This window comes from Leguminivora glycinivorella, chromosome 27 (genome assembly GCF_023078275.1).
Source record: "Leguminivora glycinivorella isolate SPB_JAAS2020 chromosome 27, LegGlyc_1.1, whole genome shotgun sequence".
NCBI classification, from domain to species: Eukaryota; Metazoa; Arthropoda; class Insecta; order Lepidoptera; family Tortricidae; genus Leguminivora; species Leguminivora glycinivorella.
Window position 1 is genome coordinate 5,256,014 of NC_062997.1, and position 18,698 is coordinate 5,274,711.

At 39.2% G+C, this 18,698-nt stretch overlaps 1 protein-coding gene across 1 annotated transcript in view; it reads right to left on the minus strand.

Annotated features, from left to right (window-relative positions):
* LOC125240213 (acetyl-CoA carboxylase) overlaps positions 1–2,953 on the minus strand; it is a 143,427-nt gene extending 140,474 nt beyond the window's left edge. The window contains exon 1 of the mRNA XM_048148036.1: positions 2,683–2,953. Within this exon, the coding sequence (XP_048003993.1) occupies positions 2,683–2,770 (88 nt within the window). The 5' untranslated portion in view covers positions 2,771–2,953. The remainder of the gene's footprint in view (positions 1–2,682) is intronic.
* Positions 2,954–18,698: the final 15,745 nt, after the last annotated feature.

Here is an 18,698-nt window from a genome sequence, read left to right on the forward strand (position 1 = left end):
ATCTGGATGTGGCTTAGATTCGGAGATAATTCTATTTTTCTCTAAAACTGTTTTTTCGTAATAACTCTGGAAAAATGCACTTTTGACTGAAGTTTACACCACTATGGATTCTAGACTTTTGATACTAACTCTCCAAAAAAATATAAAGGTCTTATAATATTTTTCGTTTGATTTTTCTCCAAAAGTTCGGGTTATTCAGGCCTACGGTGTATAAATATTCTCATAGATCTTTGAACCTGTGAAAATCGTTCGCGAACGAAGGAACAAAAATGTCATTCAAAAATTCTGGTGACTTTAGCCGAAAGTTATGTTCTGGCCGACTAGTCGGCTAGTCGGCAGACTAATCGGCCACCCAAGCGCCGACTAGTCGGTAGTCGGCCTAGTCGGCCAAACCACGAGTACGAGTAGTCGGTACATGCCTAATAGGAACCCTTTAGACATGAAAAGCCACTGTTTGACGCCGGCGCCAATTGAGATGACCTATAAGTGCAAGTTGATTGAGATAACTACGCGTTTTACTTCACATCACGTGTGTTACACACTGATATTCGATAACCTATCCACTTCGGCAACGACGGCAACAGCCTAAATCTTTTTTCGTATATAGCAACTGAATATCTATTCTGTAATTCTTTGAAAGAATATGCCTTGAAGTCAAGGTATATTTTTTCATAGTTTGATAATAGTACATTACGATAAGAGTGCGGAAAAAAGGAAGTTGGAAACGAGTGGCGACCGAAACACGACCGAAGGGAGTGTTTTAAATCGACATAAGTTACGGATATCCTTTTGGCACGAATATCTGTACTTAACACAGCAAAAGGGAATGTACAAGTTTCTAATGGGGTGGCAACGCGCATGTGACACTGTTTGAGTTGCAGGCGTCCATAGGTTATGGTGACCGCTTTACATCAGGTGGGCCGTATGTTTGTTTGCCACCGACGTAGTATAAAAAAAAATCGTACGACGTTTTTCAGTACAGATGGCCGAAGTTTCGATCTGTCAAATAATGACCCACTTCTCGCAAAAGAAGCACCATTTGTACTGAAAAGGTAAGTTTATTATTAGAAACGGTAGGCAATTAAGTATAAAGCCATCGCTTTCTCTGAAATTGTTGTTCAAAGAGTGCGCAGAGAGTGTTACGTTTCTGCACTAGAGCATTTTATAGTTATGACTGTTGAACTCTGCTGAAAGACACCCTTTTCGTCTCGGTCTATTGATTCAACTAAGTCAAACCAGCGGTAGTGGTTGGAAGGTCTAGTGGTAACAGAAGTTCTAGCCGCGTAAGCTGAGGACCCAGGTTCGATTCCCGGTGACCCTGTTACCCAGTTCCCGGTTCCACTAACTGCATGGTGAACTTCGTCGCTTTTTCTTTAGTGTATGATATATCTATTTCAGTTTATAGTCAAACCACCTGATGAGAAATGGGTGCTTGGTTATCATTTACTACTTCGCCGTCAACGTAATAAAAGTGTCAACTTTTCGTCTAGAAATTTTTATGTCGTTCTCTGTTGACGTGCGTATGGAATTGCTGGTAGTAGGGGTAACATCGATTAACTTGAGTTGAAGTTGTTAGCGGCGAAAGGGTTAACAGTAGGTAATGTTTACAAAGCAGGGATGTAACGGAAGTGTTTTTAACGGAACCGAAAGCGGAAGCAGAAGTTTTGAATTTAGTTTAACGGAAGCAGAAGCGGAACCGGAACCAGAAGCGGAACTTATGGATGTTAAAAACGAAAAGAAAAAATACCACATAGGTATAACATAAATCAAAACTAATTAAATTATCTACCTAGAACTTTTAGGTGTTTACTGTTTACTAACTAAGAATTTAAGAACTGGCTTGGCCTTCCGCCTTGGCGTTTAGTATCGCAGCACGTGGCAAGCAGAGAAATGAGCGAATGACAGGTATAGACCTTTGGTCTTTGATCTACGCCGCTCATGTCCCACCGTCGCGCTCTCGCGCTAGATTCCGACATCCGTTATAACTTCCGTTTGAAAAATAACAGAACCGGAACAGAAGCGGATGTGCAAAACAAAACGGAAGTTCTGCAGAAACGGAAGCAGAAGCAGAGCTCCGTTACATCCCTGTTACAAAGTAATACTCACACTGTAGTTTTTTTTTTTTAGTAGGAATAGGTAGACGTTTGACCACGATCACACCTGATGGTAAGTGATGATGCGGTCTACGGTGGACCACGCTTACCTATGAGATACCTATTTACTCTTGCTTTAAAGCTAAATCTAGTTTCACTCAGGTTTTTTGTTCTTTATATAAATTTCAATTATTCCTTTCGTCACGTCATAAGTGTCACAGCTAAAGCTTCATATTCCTGATAAATATTATTTATTTTGTGGAAACTATACACTGGTTCAAAAACAAAGTATTGTAATCCTACACAGTTATTTTTCTACTCGTTTAGTAAGTACGTAAACAGTTCAAGAAACATTCGCGTACGGGTTTTGTGTACACTGAAAAGTCAATTAAATCAGTTGACATTAACATAAATATATGCAAATCAATGAAACACTTACTAGTAATGCTTAATTTATTCACAATTCAATGCAAATTTAGTCTTTTGGCGTCACATGTGAAGATATTTAATTTAGTAATAAACAAAAATAAGAAAATTTTAGAAAGAAAGAATAAATTTAATAAAGAAAGTAAAATATAAAAAAACTTACTTTCAACCGAATCCGAGGGTTTATTCAAAATCTGTCGTAAAAAATAACCAAAAACAACGGTAACTACGAAGAACGCAATCGTTAACATCAAAAATCCGAACAGCACATCACATCACTATCACTCGTAAATGGAAAATAAAAAAAAAACAACGCGTTCCCGCCAACAATTGACATGCGACTGTTCCCGCGCGCCAATCGGGCATACAATCAAATTTAGAATAGGAATTCAATACATCGCTGGAGAACCTTACAAAGTCAAGTAGTTGTTGACATTGAATTTTATGGTTTTAATTACGTGCCTTTACAATTTGTCCCGTTAATAAGCTACTGCATGCTTGATTCACGGGACGATTAAAGAAATACTAGTAGTAATCACGCGTCGTATACAGCCGAGATAAGACGGCGTGCCAAAGAAAACGCTTTACAGCGATGATTTCGCTGAATGTACTAGATTTATTATCGTATGATCCCACTGAACTTGATATACGTACGCGATAGCGTAACAGCGTCATTCCACTTAAAAGAAATTTTTGAATGTGACATACTCGTATATATAGGTGCTGTTTATTCAGTTGGATATGTAAAGAGAAAGATCAGTAACATTTGATTTGAGGAATCTAAAATTTAGGTAGAATGAGCTGCGAAATTGCATGGAGAAATTGTTAATGGATTCATTCATAAATTCGCCAAATCGCCATGCTACAGCTCACTGTACTATCAGCAGCAAAAGTGGATGGCGCGCGAATTTATTAATGAATTCCTTCATAATTTCTATATGCACTTTTGCAGCTCATTGTAGGTACCTGTTTGGAATATTCTATTTGCATCATACATGAAGAAGTGGCGCTGATTGATACAAATATTTGTAGTTTTATGGACATGACCAACATTATTGCTAGTGGCGGCCGTTGGAACTAATTTGGCTCCATAAGGTATAACATAGAATAGGCATCAAAATGTGAGCAACACTAATCGAGCACATAGCGAATAGGTATGGCTGCATTGCACTGTTCTTCCTAGCTGCTCAAAACTAAACGATATTGTACTATGGGATCGCGTTTGCGATTTTTTCTAATAATTTGGTAACTCGAATGACCTATCTTACATTTTTAATAAAAATACTTCTAGTCCACCATTTACATGGGCTAGGCTAGGCACTTTTGCACAAACTAACTCATTGTTTGTTACGTATGTCTATCAAAGTTAAAATTTTGAAAAAAAACTTCGCCATAGTAGACCGATTTTTATGAAACACGGCTAAGAACACTCCCGACTAATTCAGCTTTCAAACAAAAAAAGTAAATCTAAGTAAATCGGTTTATCAGTTTGGGAGCTAGGGAGCTACGATGCCACAGACAGACACACACACAGACAGACAGACACGTCAAACTTATAACACCCCGTCCTTTATGCGTCGGGGGTAAAAACAGAGTCCAACACATTTGTTTTGCAAAATCGCAAAATTTTCGGTAACAGCAAAAAACTCGACATCGGGCCAACCCTAAGGTTATGCAATTAACCACCAATTAACCTTACAGGAAATAAAAAAAAAACAATACAAGATTGGCAAACGATAATAGGTAATAAATAATAACTATTAAACAGATATGAAGTTAATCATTGTCAGGGTTCTTTTTCCCTCTTAAGAAGCTGCTTGTTTTTCAATTCTAACATAATTAATATCGTTACTACTTTAAAAACTTTTTTTTTTACAGTTGTTGTTTAAATAGGTACATATAAGGTTTTTTGTTCCAGTATTGACTGAATGTTGTTGAATTACGATAATTTTGCATTAAGACGCTAGGACGCTACATGAGCGAAAATGTTAAAATGGATAGGAGTCCCCCTTTCAATTTGGGAATTTTCGTTAAATATACTAGTGTTATTAACTAGATTTATCGAAAATTGTCCATTTAGAACAACTCAGTTAAAATATATTGCAAAAAAAAATCTACTAAATGAAACGAAATATTAAGACGATCACTTATTTTCTTCGACTTTTAATTTTAACAATATCTCTACTTCGCTTTGCTCAGTTAAAAAAAAATGCGAGTTTTCATGGAGAGAAAACCTAGCTAGATCGTTTTTCGATGCCAAAATTTCATCAAAATTTTTAGAGCCATTTTTGAGATCCCTAAAATCTATAAATTCTATAATATATGTAGATACAATAGATATACGAACCACTCATATATATCAAAGGTATATAACGTAGATACAATTTATTACATGTCAGTATCTTAGGAGCAAAGGCGCTTGAAATAGTACATTACGATACAAGTGCGTAAAAAAGGAAGTTCGGAACGAGTGGCGATAAATTAAAACACGACCGAAGGGAGTGTTTTAAATCGACACGAGTTACGAATATCCTTTTCGCACGTGTATCGTACGACATTTTTCAGTACAGATGAGCCTCCGAAGTTTCGACCTCGCATATAATGAACCACTTCTCGAACTAGTGCGTAAAAAAACGACCATCTGTACTGAAAATTATCTTTTTTGTAAAAACCGGAAATTAGTTAATGTGTCCCATCACTATTATTTAATAGGTGTATTTAATAAAGGACAGTATAGGCGGGATGAACTAATCAACCGATGTTATGACCAAAAGAATTAAAATAATATAGAAGGTCATAGCTTAAAGCTAGGAACACACTACGCGGACGTCCGTCGTGAATCGACCGCGGACGGGAATCTGGACAATGACATTACACATAACCGTGCAAACTATCGGTCGACGGACGTGGACGTGGCCTTGAGCGCACGGACGTCCGATCGAAATCTGGCTCTCTGTACGGGAAGCATGGTCGCGCGATAGACGATAAAATATCAGGCCGTCCCTATCGCACTTAGAAATAGTGCGATAGGGACGGCCTGCTATTTTATCACTTATCGCGCGACCATAATTGCCTGCCTGGATGTTTTGTTCCGTGCACACTGATAGGTCGCGGTCGCGGTCGTTTTACGACGGACGTCCGCGTAGTATGTTCCTAGCTTTAGACTGTGTGTGGACAGACTGGACAGTTGCGAAATTGTATGGAAATCTGTGCACTCATTCTGATTTCATAAGATTATGATATATTTATTATATCATAATCTTAAAAAATTGCGAATAATCTGAATTTTAAGAAAAAAAAAAAAAGAATGTCTGTGGCAAGGTACTCGATCTGAGTTTATAAGATTATGGCTCCCCACAGACAGTCTTAAAAATTCATAATCTTAAAAAAAACTTGTATGCAATCTGACAGTTCAAACTGACACTGACAAGACACTGACAGATCTGAAGTGTCAGATTGCATACAAGTTTTTTTTAAGGCTGCTTTCAAAAAAAAAGTCAAAAGAATGTAAAATTGATAGTTTTAGTCGGTGAAATACTACACTTTCCGTTATCCAATAGATTTATTTAATTCAAGTTCCAGTTAGAGCATCTTATTATCTTGATTTTTATAAGACTGGATTTTTGAAAACTAACTCATTAAATTAATTATGAATTTTTCTCTAATGCACGTTTAGAAAAACGCACGTATAGAGCTGAATCAGTCGATCTTATTTGTAAAATTTGGACAATTTTGAATATTAAAACGGGTAAATTTATAATTCGTATATCCTGTACCACAATCATTTCAGACTAGATTTTTATTTTAAGTTTTTGAAAAAGAGTAAACTAGCCTAAGGCGAATTCAATTTTTTTCAGAAATTACCTAAAATTAAGTGACAATTTCTTTGAAAATCTACATCACAACGAAGTAAGTTTTGTACTAAATTAATCTGAAACGTTTACTTAAATTGTTGTTATGCCTTAGTGATTATAAATTGCTATTATTGATTTTTGCCAATTTTTTGAAAACGAGCCTTCACCGGTACAATTATTACCACTTTTGGACATTTTCTCATATTTTGTTAGACCAAGTAGAAAAAGTCCTATCTAAATATATAAAAGAAGAAGCTGACTGACTGACTGACTGACTGACATATCAACGCACAGCCGAAACCGCTGGTCCTAGAGATTTCAAATTTGGCACGTAGGTTCCTTATACAGTGTAGAGGAGCACTAAGAAAGGATTTTCCAAAATTCACCTCCTAAGGGGGTCAAATGGGGGTTCAAAGTTTGTATGGGGAAACAAGATTAGTTTGACTATTTTATTCGAAACTTCACAGGAAGATTCCTTAAGACATATGACTGAATACATGTTTCAGGTTTTTTGAAAATTTAACCCCTAAAAGGGTGAAATGGGGGTGATAAAGTCAAAAAATCAATATGGGTATCGTTTTTATGGTTTATCGGGTCGCTGATCACGATAAATACAACGTTTTTAAAATCTAACGAGGCGGAAGTGAAATACCTTCTCCCCTGTTTTGGTGCAATGGGGTTTAAATATCAAAAAATATATAAAAGAAGATATTGACTGACTGACTGACATATCAACGCACAGCCGAAACCGCTGGTCCTAGAGATGTCAAATTTGGCACGTAGGTTCTTTATATAGTGTAGATGAGCACTAAGAAAGAATTTTTCAAAATTCGCCTTCTAAGGGGGTCAAATGGGGGTTCAAAGTTTGTATGGGGAAACAATGTTAGTTTCACTGTTTTATTCGAAACTTCACACGAGGGATCCTAAAAACATATGACTAAAGACGTGTTTCAGGTTTTTTGAAAATTTAACCCCTAAATGGGTGAAAAGGGGGTGAGTCAAAAAAACAATATGGGTATTGTTTTTATGATTAATCGGGTCGCTGATCACGATAAATACAACGCTTTTAAAATCTAACGAGGTGGAAGTGAAATACCTTCTCCCCTGTTATAGTGCCATGGGGTTTAAATATCAAAAAATATATAAAAGAAGAAACTGACTTACTGACTAACTGACATATCAACACACAGCCGAAACCGCTGGTCCTAGAGATTTCAAATTTGGCACATAGGTTCCTTATATATAGTGTAGATGACTTCTAAGAAAGGATTTTTCAAAATTCGCCTCCTAAGGGGGTCAAATGGGGGTTCAAAGTTTGTATGGGGAAACAATGTTAGTTTCACTGTTTTATTCGAAACTTCACAAGTGGATTCCTAAAGACATATGACTAAATACATGTTTCAGGTTTTTTTTGAAAATTTTACTCCTAAAGGGGTGCAAAGGGGGGGTAGAGAATGCCATCTGGCATTAAGTCCGCCATTTGTACTTTTTTATATTGTGCAATAAAGTTTAAATAAATAAATAAATAAATAAAGGGGGTAAAGTCAAAAACACAATATGGGTATCGTTTTTATGATTAATCGGGTCGCTGATCACGATAAATACAACGCTTTTAAAATCTAACGAGGTGGAAGTGAAATACCTTCTCCCCTGTTATAGTGCCATGGGGTTTAAATATCAAAAAATATATAAAAGAAGAAACTGACTGACTGACTAACTGACATATCAACACACAGCCGAAACCGCTGGTCCTAGAGATTTCAAATTTGGCACATAGGTTCCTTATATATAGTGTAGATGACTTCTAAGAAAGGATTTTTCAAAATTCGCCTCCTAAGGGGGTCAAATGGGGGTTCAAAGTTTGTATGGGGAAACAATGTTAGTTTCACTGTTTTATTCGAAACTTCACAAGAGGATTCCTAAAGACATATGACTAAATACATGTTTCAGGTTTTTTTGAAAATTTTACTCCTAAAGGGGTGCAAAGGGGGTAAAGTCAAAAACACAATATGGGTATCGTTTTTATGGTTTATCGGGTCGCTGATCACGATAAATACAACGATTTTAAAATCTAATGAGGTGGAAAAGAAATTTTCCCCCCTGTTGTTGTGAAACGGGATTAAAATATCTAAAATAGCCATAAGTATAGGTTTAGTTTTTATCTTTACTTCTGGTTCAACAGATTTCAAATTGACACGGAAGTTCCTTAGAGGAGCACTAAGAAAGGATTTTTCAAAGTTCACCTCCTAGCATGATAATTTGACAGGGGCAAGGACAGGTACAGGGACAGGTACAGGGACAGGGACAGGGACAGGGACAGGGACAGGGACAGGGACAGGGACAGGGACAGGGACAGGGACAGGGACAGGGTCAGGGTCAGGGACAGGGACAGGGACAGGGACAGGAACGGGTTAGGGATAGGGATAGGAATAGGGGACGGGGACGGAGATAGGGATAGGGAGAGTAGGGGGTAGGGACGGGACGGGGACGGGGTCGGGGACAAGGATAGAGATAGGCAGTGTAAAATGCAGGTGGCTCAGTGGGAAGGGATTAGTATTTAAGTAGGCATCGGCGAGTATCCTGCATCCGTAATAACCACAGTAATAACTATTACATTCAAAGTGCTGTAAGAAGATCGTTGTTTGCTTGCCTTTTATGTGTTTACGTTTGCAATAAATATAAGCAAAATGGAAAAAATTGTAAGCGATAATGCAAGGAAGTATTTTTTACCCTAGCGACCATAGCGTCGAGATACTGGCTATGTGGGTTGTATGAAGTTTCCCCAGTATAAATATTTATATAGGTAAAATACATACATATTCGTACCTACTACCTACGCTGTGGTCGCTGTGTAACAATTCTACAATCATTGCAAGAATTTCTTTTAAAACAATAGTAATATGTGTAAGGTACAGTCAGCCAAAAAGCGGTGTAAGGTTCTTGGCTGACCGTACAGCAAATAGATCAGTTACAATGGCCCTCCAGTCGACAATTGCCCCGCTTTACCTTAATCGAAATAATCGCGGACAGATGTACCTACAAAAAAACCTACGGATCCAAATGAAAATCTTATTTTTTGTAAACGTTTCAATAATAATACTTTTATTACGCGGGCGAAGCCGCGGGTAAAAGCTAGTAATGTGATATATATTTATAAACTACTCGCAAAGCCCTTTAATTTGATATCACACACGGTATGATCGAGCGCTCGGTTGCGATTTCACTATTTTTAACACGAAAGCCCTCTTTTAAGACTGTCTGTGGGGAGCCTATGATTTTTTCAGATTTTGAAATTTAAGACTGTCTGTTGCCGGTCTTACGCCAATTTTATTCAGATCAGATCGATTTCCTTAACAATACCGTCTCGTCTAGTCTGGCCTTTAGACCGTAACCACGATAACCTCTGACCTCCATCACGTGTTTCTCATAGCAACAAAGAGGAATGACTACGGTTCAACCTTATTATCTTACAATAAGGTTTAAAGCATGATAATAACGGTGCCGAAGACGATAGGTACACTATCACCAAAGAGGATCGAGTATTATAGAGAGTTACTGTCAAAGTAAAATGTGAAATCACAGTGCATAGAGTGCCATCTCTCGACACAGGCTTAAATCTTTTGAACCTCAGTTTTGACAATTTGGCCCATATTCTTAGCTTGATATGTATATATATACCTATTCAAATGTCAAATATTAATATTAACGCCATCTAGCTGAGCGTACCCCAAAGGTGTAATGCCATCTAGACCACCGTTTCTTTTTTTGTATGGTACCGAGGTATAGTCAGCCAAGAAAGTGGTTTACCACTTTTCGACTCTATTTCGAATACATAAGGTCGAAAAGTGGTAAACCACTTTTTTGGCTGACTGTTCGTTTTTTTCCTTAGACTTTATCTGTCTATACGGAGTTATATGTCTTTGCTATCACGAAACATTCGTGGTCATCAAATGTTCATCATATTTTTGGATAAGCACACGCGCCGATCATACTATTGTTATCTTTATTTTATTTTAATGTTATAAATGTTATGATATAGGACCTGTGGCTTAATAGTATTTTATGCAACAGGCGTTTAAAGGAGGTCAAAAAAGACTGGCGTGGGTAACAAATTTGAGGCGAGGCCGAAAATTGTTATTAACGCCGTGGCTTGCGTGGGCGACGGTCGCGCGATGGTCGCGCGATGGCGATGCGACGCATACGAAATCAAACCTTATCGATATGGAAGTAGACGATGCGATGAGACGCGACGGCGTCGCCCACACAAGACACGGCGTAAGGCGCCACGAGTATTTTTTGAGTCAGCGAAACACCGTTGCATAAAATACTTTGTTTACGACCATGCACTTAGTTTTTAATAGTTTTCTAGAATAACTTTCGTGAATTTCACACTGTTTCCTGTATTTTGACCTCAGAGGAAAAAAATCTATAGAGAGGACAAGCCGCGCGCGGCCTGGTCGCAGATGTAGGCCCATTGGGCCTACACCGCCGCCAGTAGGCTTGTGCCGTTTCGTTCGTTGATCGGAGCGCTCCGATCTCGTTCAGTCGCTCCCACGAACTAGTTCGCTCTTTTAGGTCTTTTGCTCATTTAGTTCAGCCAGACCAGCGACCGTTGCGGTCGGAAAGATCAGCACGGGAAGCATGGTCGCGCGATAGACGATAAAATATCAGGCCGTCCCTATCGCACTTACGAATAGTGCGATAGGGACGGCCTGCTATTTTATCGTCTATCGCGCGACCATGCTTCCCGTGCAGAACGAATGGGACCGAGTAGTGTCAAAATGATACGAATAGTCTACAGATAGTAACATTCCGGGCCGAAAGGTTGTAAGTAACCGAAGTTTAATATGAAAACTTGACTTTTTTTGTTGCTCTGCTCTCACTCTCGGTCGGCGCAGTCACACATTCGTTCTCGATCCAAACCGCTCGTGTTCGCCGATCCTGTACTGAACTAAATGAGCAAAGACCGATTCTCAGAGCACGGAAAGATTCAGTTCATTTCGGTCATTGATGGGATTTTATTCCTAACAGTTCATAGTTCGTGAACGACACAAGCCTAGCCGCCAGTTCGCCGTCCGCTGTCATCGAGTGTACACGCGCGCTGTTCACCGACGAAAAACGAGTTTTATCCAAAATGCCGAAGTGTGCAATAATAACTTGCAAACATCGCAGTGACCTGAATAATTTCCAAGCCGATAGGATAACATTTCATAGGTAAATACTATTTATTTCCTTTTATTTCACATAAAACACGAATTCAACGTAATACTCCGAGTTGTACTATGTAACCTTACGTTTGCTTGTGCTTTAAAACGTTAATTATACATTGCGGCTACACAAGGAACATATTGTAAACAGTGTAGTGTTTTGCGCCGCAATGAACGGTGTACAAAACGATTCACTCAGTGAGACATTTTTCTCTGAAACGAGGCGAGGCGTTCCCGCACAGATTTCGGGAGATAGGTCATGCCGGGCGATTTGTATAGAATACGCCTGTCGCAAGGTCTGCGCAACCCACACAAAGCACCAGTAATTGTAAAGATAATGCACACACACTTGTAGCTGGACGCTCCTATTGCGCAATACACGCGCATCATTTCAATGGTTGTGTACATGCGAACGATAAGCGAGCGCGATCGCGCACGCACACAACGATAAATAGCGGGAACGCCTCGCCTCGTTTCCGAGAAAAATGTCTCACTGAGTGAATCGTTTTGTACACCGTTCATTGCGATGCAAAACACTACACTGTTTACAATATGTTCCTTGTGTAGCCGCAATGTATAATTAACGTTTTAAAGCACAAGCAAACGTAAGGTTACATGTAGAGTTTGCATTATCCGACGGATTTTTAATATTCGAATAATTCGGATAATACAATTTTTATTATTCGAATATTCGAATAATTCGGATAATTTCGGATAATTTATTAAATGGAACAAAATTAATGTTACAGGTGCGTATAAGCGTGGAATTGATAACGGCTGAGATAGATGAGCGCCATAATGCAAAATTTACCTACATTTTTATTTATTTTTTGCGTAAATCAGCAAACTGTAGAAATTAAAACACACCTAGCTCTCTATCTTTAGTTCTATGACTAGAATCTTGCAATCAGATAGTGAGCTGTCGATATAAGACTAGTTAGGTGTTAGGTATAACGAGAAGTTTTTCTGACAACACCTTTACCTTGGAAATGGATGGTAGAGAGGATGGCTTGTGTAGAGTGGAACGTGAAACAACATCATTGGATATGATGATGGTTATAGGGGATACAGCGTTGTCATATTATCCGTTCCGATATCGGATATAGGAAGGATGTCAAAGGCAAAAATCAAAGATGGCGCCTTGAATGATTTCGAGAATGTATAGGAGTCGGTCCTTCGCTCGATCGGATCGGATACTCATCTTATCTTAAATCTGCGGGGCCCTTCCGGATACACTTCGACCCATCGGGATCTTTTGTGCAATTACCCCCTTAGATCTTAAGATCCTTCGGCTATTCAGGAGCTTCTCGACCATCTCCACGTATCGGATGATGAGGCTCATGGGTAGCTCTCTGATGTCCTTTGGTACTAGGTATAGGTAGCCTGCTCCAAAGTTCTTCATTCTTTGTCTAGCGAGGGCGTGACATTCACACATTAGATGTCTGACGGTCTCTTCCTCTTCGCCGCACATGGGACAATCTGTGTAGTCAGCGTGTCCCATCTTGGCCAACATTCCTTTGATCCCGTAATGGCCTGTAAACACCCCCGTTATAATTTGGAGTTGTCTTTTGCCTAGCTTTCCTAGCTTTTTGCTCCATCCAGATTCTACCCTCCGCATAAAGAGCTTTGAATGCTTCAGACCTACCAGGGCATCCCACTCTTTTTGGTGATTAGCCTTTGTATGGTCCTTCATAGCCGTTTTAATGGTTCCTTATGACGTTGTCTTCAGACCTGGCCTTGGCAAGTTCATCAGCATTTTCATTGCCAATGAAGCCTTCGTGCCCCGGTATCCATACCAGTTGCATCTTGTTTTGCCTTCCAAGCTTGTTAAAGAGCTTGGATGCCGTTTAATACCAGTCAAGAGTCACCTCTGGGCGATGTGAAGGCTTTGAGTGCCGCCTGACTGTCGCTGAGTATATAGATATTCTTTCCTTGGGTTTGTCTAACTATATTCTTATGTACACAGGTAATTATTGCGTATGTCTCGGCTTAAAAGACAGTGGCATAATTGCCCATGCTGATACTACCACTGTAGTCATTAGTCATTTGCATAAATGCCTACGCCCATACCAGATGCCATCTTGGACCGGATCGGATACTTAATATAAAAAGTTGAAAACTCTTTTCGTAGGCTCTAAACAAAAGCGTCCTGGTTAGGGTCTTAGAACAGGAATAAGCAACTGAGCATAGGTACTCCTTCAAAACAGAATAACCAAAAAAAGAGAAGACCAATTAGTCGAAGATACTTCCTATCCAGGTGTGGATCATTTTAGACCTTAGTTGCACAGTGGCTGGTACCAAAGTACCAATGGAAGGGGAGAGGCGATAAATAAGTATTGTACCACCAACATAAAATATACAAGACATAAAATTTAAAAAAAATGAAGAAGGAGGAGGTACAAAGGCGAACTTATTTAAATATTCAAATCCAAAACACCTCAAATTGCTCGGCAGCAATTTGATGGGTTTTAGTTTCCAAGCTGATCAGTAGATCCAGGGCCGGATTAAGGGTAGAGCGAGTGGAGCGGCCGCTCTAGGCGCCGAATGGAAAGGGGGCGCCAAAATCGTCATTGCGTGGGCGCACAAATAGCCCAGAATGGCGAGGTGAGCCGGAAATTAATTTTATTCAGCTATTAGATTTGTGATTGTGATTCAGATTATCTGAAAAGTAGCACCATGTACAGCATTCATAAGGTGGGAGCTGTTGCTAGGGCACCGTGAAAGATGTTTCTAGCTCTAGCTAGACGAACCACATTGTTGCGAGGCCGAACTACAAACTCAAAGTTACGGCGCTATCCAAACGCTTAGTGTTTATCCACAATCCAAAGCGGAGTTCCTCTTAAAGTCAAAGACGCAAAACGTCTCAGAGAGGCGCAATTTTGTACGAGTCAAAGGAGCGTAAGCGTGATGATGAACGAACTTCTAAGCACTATGAAACTGTAGGGCACGTAATGGCAAATAACCGATACCCATCCAGACGCTGACGAAAGAGTTGTGTGCGTGTGTGTGGCCTCATTAACTCTTAGTGTTATAAAAATAAAACTGATGACGAAATAAAAGGCCTAGAAGTCGAGCACCCTGTGAAATCTAAATACCCCAAAATATGCCAAATATCTGCAATTAGAGTCTACTTCTTTTCTCTCCCATGCTTTGCCTTGGCCCTGAACTGAAGCTCAAATCCGACTGTTCTTGGTCTGCCAGAGCTTGGTCTTTGACCTCTTTTGCTTCATCACAGTCATTTGTTCTTGTTCTAGTGAACTGTAAGGAAAGCTTTAACCATACGTTTTGCCTATGAAAGACAAGGGCTTATATAGATCCCCCCTCCTCCTCCCCCATAAATAATAGGAAAAAATTTCGCGCTCGCTACGCTCGCGTTCACTCTTTCTATCTTCTACGAATACATGTCATATATTTTAGTTAAATACTTAGCCAAATGGTTGTGAGGTGTCAGACGGACACAGCGAATCTATAAGGATGGCATTTTGGCTTCGGACCCCAAAACATTTTAAACAAGGGGGCGCCAAAACTGTATCTCGCTCTACCCTGAATACCCTGATCGAGTGCGCGGGCCGGCGCTGAGTAGATCGACTAAGATTTCAAAGTATAAGTAGTAAATATCTGGGCGACCGAGCTTCGCTCGGTTCTATTTTAATATATCACGTCTATCAGACAAATATATCACGTCGTATCAGACAAAAAACAAAAACTTAATTTCTGGCCGGGATTCGAAACCCTGACACCTACGATCTATCTGCGTACATTAGACCGACCTCGTGCGACTGAGCTACGCGGAATCGATGCGCGCGCGGCGAAATTAAGGACCATATTTTACGTTTACAAATGCGAAAGAAAAACTCAAGAAAACTCGAAAATTCGCGTTTTCTTGGATCTAAGGCTACGCTAGATCGATTTTTCACCCCCGAAAACCCCCACAAAACAAATTTCAGCGAAATCGTTAGAGCGGTTTCCGAGATCGTCGGTATATATAAATAAATAAATAAATAAATAAATAAATAAATAAATAAATATACAAGAATTGCTCGTTTAATAGTATAAGATTAGACCGATTTTTGTGTATGAATGTAACTAAGGACTTAAAAGGAAAATGCCTTATATTTCTTAGTGAAGTGGAGGGAATTCTGGCGTACTAAATTGCCATGGAACTGATAACAGCTAAATTCGGAGTGAGGCGCTAAATTTCAATTTAAAAAAAACAAGGGACCAGGAAATCTAGATATAAATCTCCCTTATTAAGTACGGTTTTACTTAGCTAAATAACTTCTAGCTTAATAACTTCACGTTAGCTATTAGCAGTAATCACAGACCAACCCCTATAGACATCCATTACAAGACGACTTGCGGTCGCCAGCCTTCCTAGTATTTGCACTGATATAAGCGCGGGCGCTCGCCGTGCCCGATCAGTATCGACCAAGTAACAGACCCGAAAGCAGCGCGTGTTTTTCGCACTAAAAAATTGGAAAAGGGTATTTTAATGCCTTAAAGATGTCCACCTGTAGTGTGAAATGGTGTGGAAAGGTAACAAGAAGCTCAAATTTAAAAACAGACGGCATTACATTCCACAAATAAGTCATATTTATAATTTATTCAGAGCCGGCATAGGTCAACTTACATTGGCCACTTACGCGTCAGTAGAGGGACAGTCATACTTCTGTCCCTTTTCATCTGGCGCGACTGCCCGCCGTCCTTGAAACGGCCAATCACAGCGCGCTTAACACATTCCCCGCCCGCTCCTCGCACCCCAAACACTGGTGACTCGTATCGCGAACAAAATATACAAGATTGCTACTCTATAGGAGGTTCTCTGTGGCAGTAATGAAAGTAGGTTGGGGTAACGTTTTCATATTAAAAAATAATACTTGAACGTTTTTCTGTTTTTTTAAATCATCCAATTAATCGAATATTTGATAAGAACTGAGTGCGTGGGGTGAGGCATTCTGCTTACTTCTTGTCCACGAATGCTTTCTTTGTTTTGTAAATATTAGTTTGATTTTGAAGATAAATAGGTGTTGACTTGTTAGCAATAACATTGTCCGTATTAAGAATTGATCGAAATTGGTTTCAGTGACGTCTATATTACTTATAAATAAAAAATAATGTTTATAGAAATTATCCGTTTATCCGGATAATTTCACTTGGATTATTCGAATATTTTCGGATAAAAATATTGGCGGATATTCGAATAATTCGGATATTCGAATATCCGGATTGCAAACCCTAGTTACATGGTACAACTCGGAGTATTACGTTGAATTCGTGTTTTATGTGAAATAAAAGGAAATAAATAGTATTTACCTATGAAATGTTATCCTATCGGCTTGGAAATTATTCAGGTCACTGCGATTTTTGCAAGTTATTATTGCACACTTCGGCATTTTGGATAAAACTCGTTTTTCGTCGGTGAACAGCGCGCGTGTACACTCGATGACAGCGGACGGCGAACTGGCGGCGGTGTAGGCCCAATGGGCCTACATCTGCGACCAGGCCGCGCGCGGCTTGTCCTCTCTATAGAATTTTTTCCTCTGAGCGTTCCCGCTATTTATCGTTGTGTGCGTGCGCGATCGCGCTCGCTTATCGTTCGCATGTACACAACCATTGAAATGATGCGCGTGTATTGCGCAATAGGAGCGTCCAGCTACAAGTGTGTGTGGATTAGGTGTGTGCGTGCATTATCTTTACAATTACTGGTGCTTTGTGTGGGTTGCGCAGACCTTGCGACAGGTGTATTCTATACAAATCGCCCGGCATGACCTATCTCCCGAAATCTGTGATTTTGACGCAAAGGTTTACATTGTCAGCGCAGCTGTCCAAAGTTATAACAATGCGTTGCCATGGTTACAGAGCCAAACAATGCGTTTTCAATTTTTTCGTTACTGCGCGGCGTTCATCTTATCATCCGGCGGGCGGGACGTATACTTTTTTGCCACCGATGTAGTGTTCACACGAAAACATACCTGTTAATAACCTAACCACAAAATTAAAATTTTGAAAAAACCCCCGATCGCGACCTAGTGGACCGATTTTCATGAAACATGGCTAAGAACACTCCCGATTAACACAGATTTCAAATAAAAAAAACTAAATCGAAATCGGTTCATCCGTTCAGGAGCTACGATGCCACAGACAGACACACACAGAGACAGACAAACAGACAGACAGACAGACAGACAGACAGACAGACACGTCAAACTTATAACACCCCGTCGTTTTTGCGTCGGGGGTTAAAAAGGGGGCCAAGTTCCTATCGGCTGATTTTTCGCCTAAATAAAAAAAACTAAATCAAAATCGGTTCATCCGTTCGAGAGCTACGATGCCACAGACAGACACACACACAGACAGACAAACAAACAGACAGACAGACAGACAGACAGGCAGACAGACAGACAGACATACATACAGACAGACACGTCAAACTTATAACACCCCTTCGTTTTTGCGTCGGGGGTTAAAAAGGGTTGAAATCCGGTCCAATGCCAAGTTCAGATTAAAATTAAATATATGGTAGCTATTGTGGAAATACGTAAATAAATACACAGGTACTTGGTTAAACATATCTAAAATTATAATACATCTAAATTTGAACTTGTCAAGTTAATTGAATTATAGATTAATTAAATTAATTATATAAACAATAAATTTATTTATACAATAAATTAAGTGTTACGTGGGTAATTCTAAGTTAAGAGGTACTTTGGACGGCACTGACAAAAAAATATATTTTTTCAAGATAATACTTCATAATAACATATTTATTTTATAAAACTAAATGTTTTCTACCTGGGCACTCAAAATTATTACAGAAATTCATATAAATTAGTCACAATCAGCTCTAATGTAGGAAAAATGTCTCTCCCCTGGCCTGTCCCCCAACCGAATTTATTTGTCAACAAGTAATTATGACTTTGTTAAAATTCACTTATTATTTTAATAGCCTTAATTTTACAAACATAAATAACTAAGGAACAGTATTTTATGAGTGGAATTTCTTATATTACTGTATTTAACAACAATTATGAACTCCAAACTTTGTCCTACGTGTTTCCTGTCTCGTCCCCTGGCTTTTTAGTTTTCGTTCAAAAGTCAGTTTAATTTGTTAATCT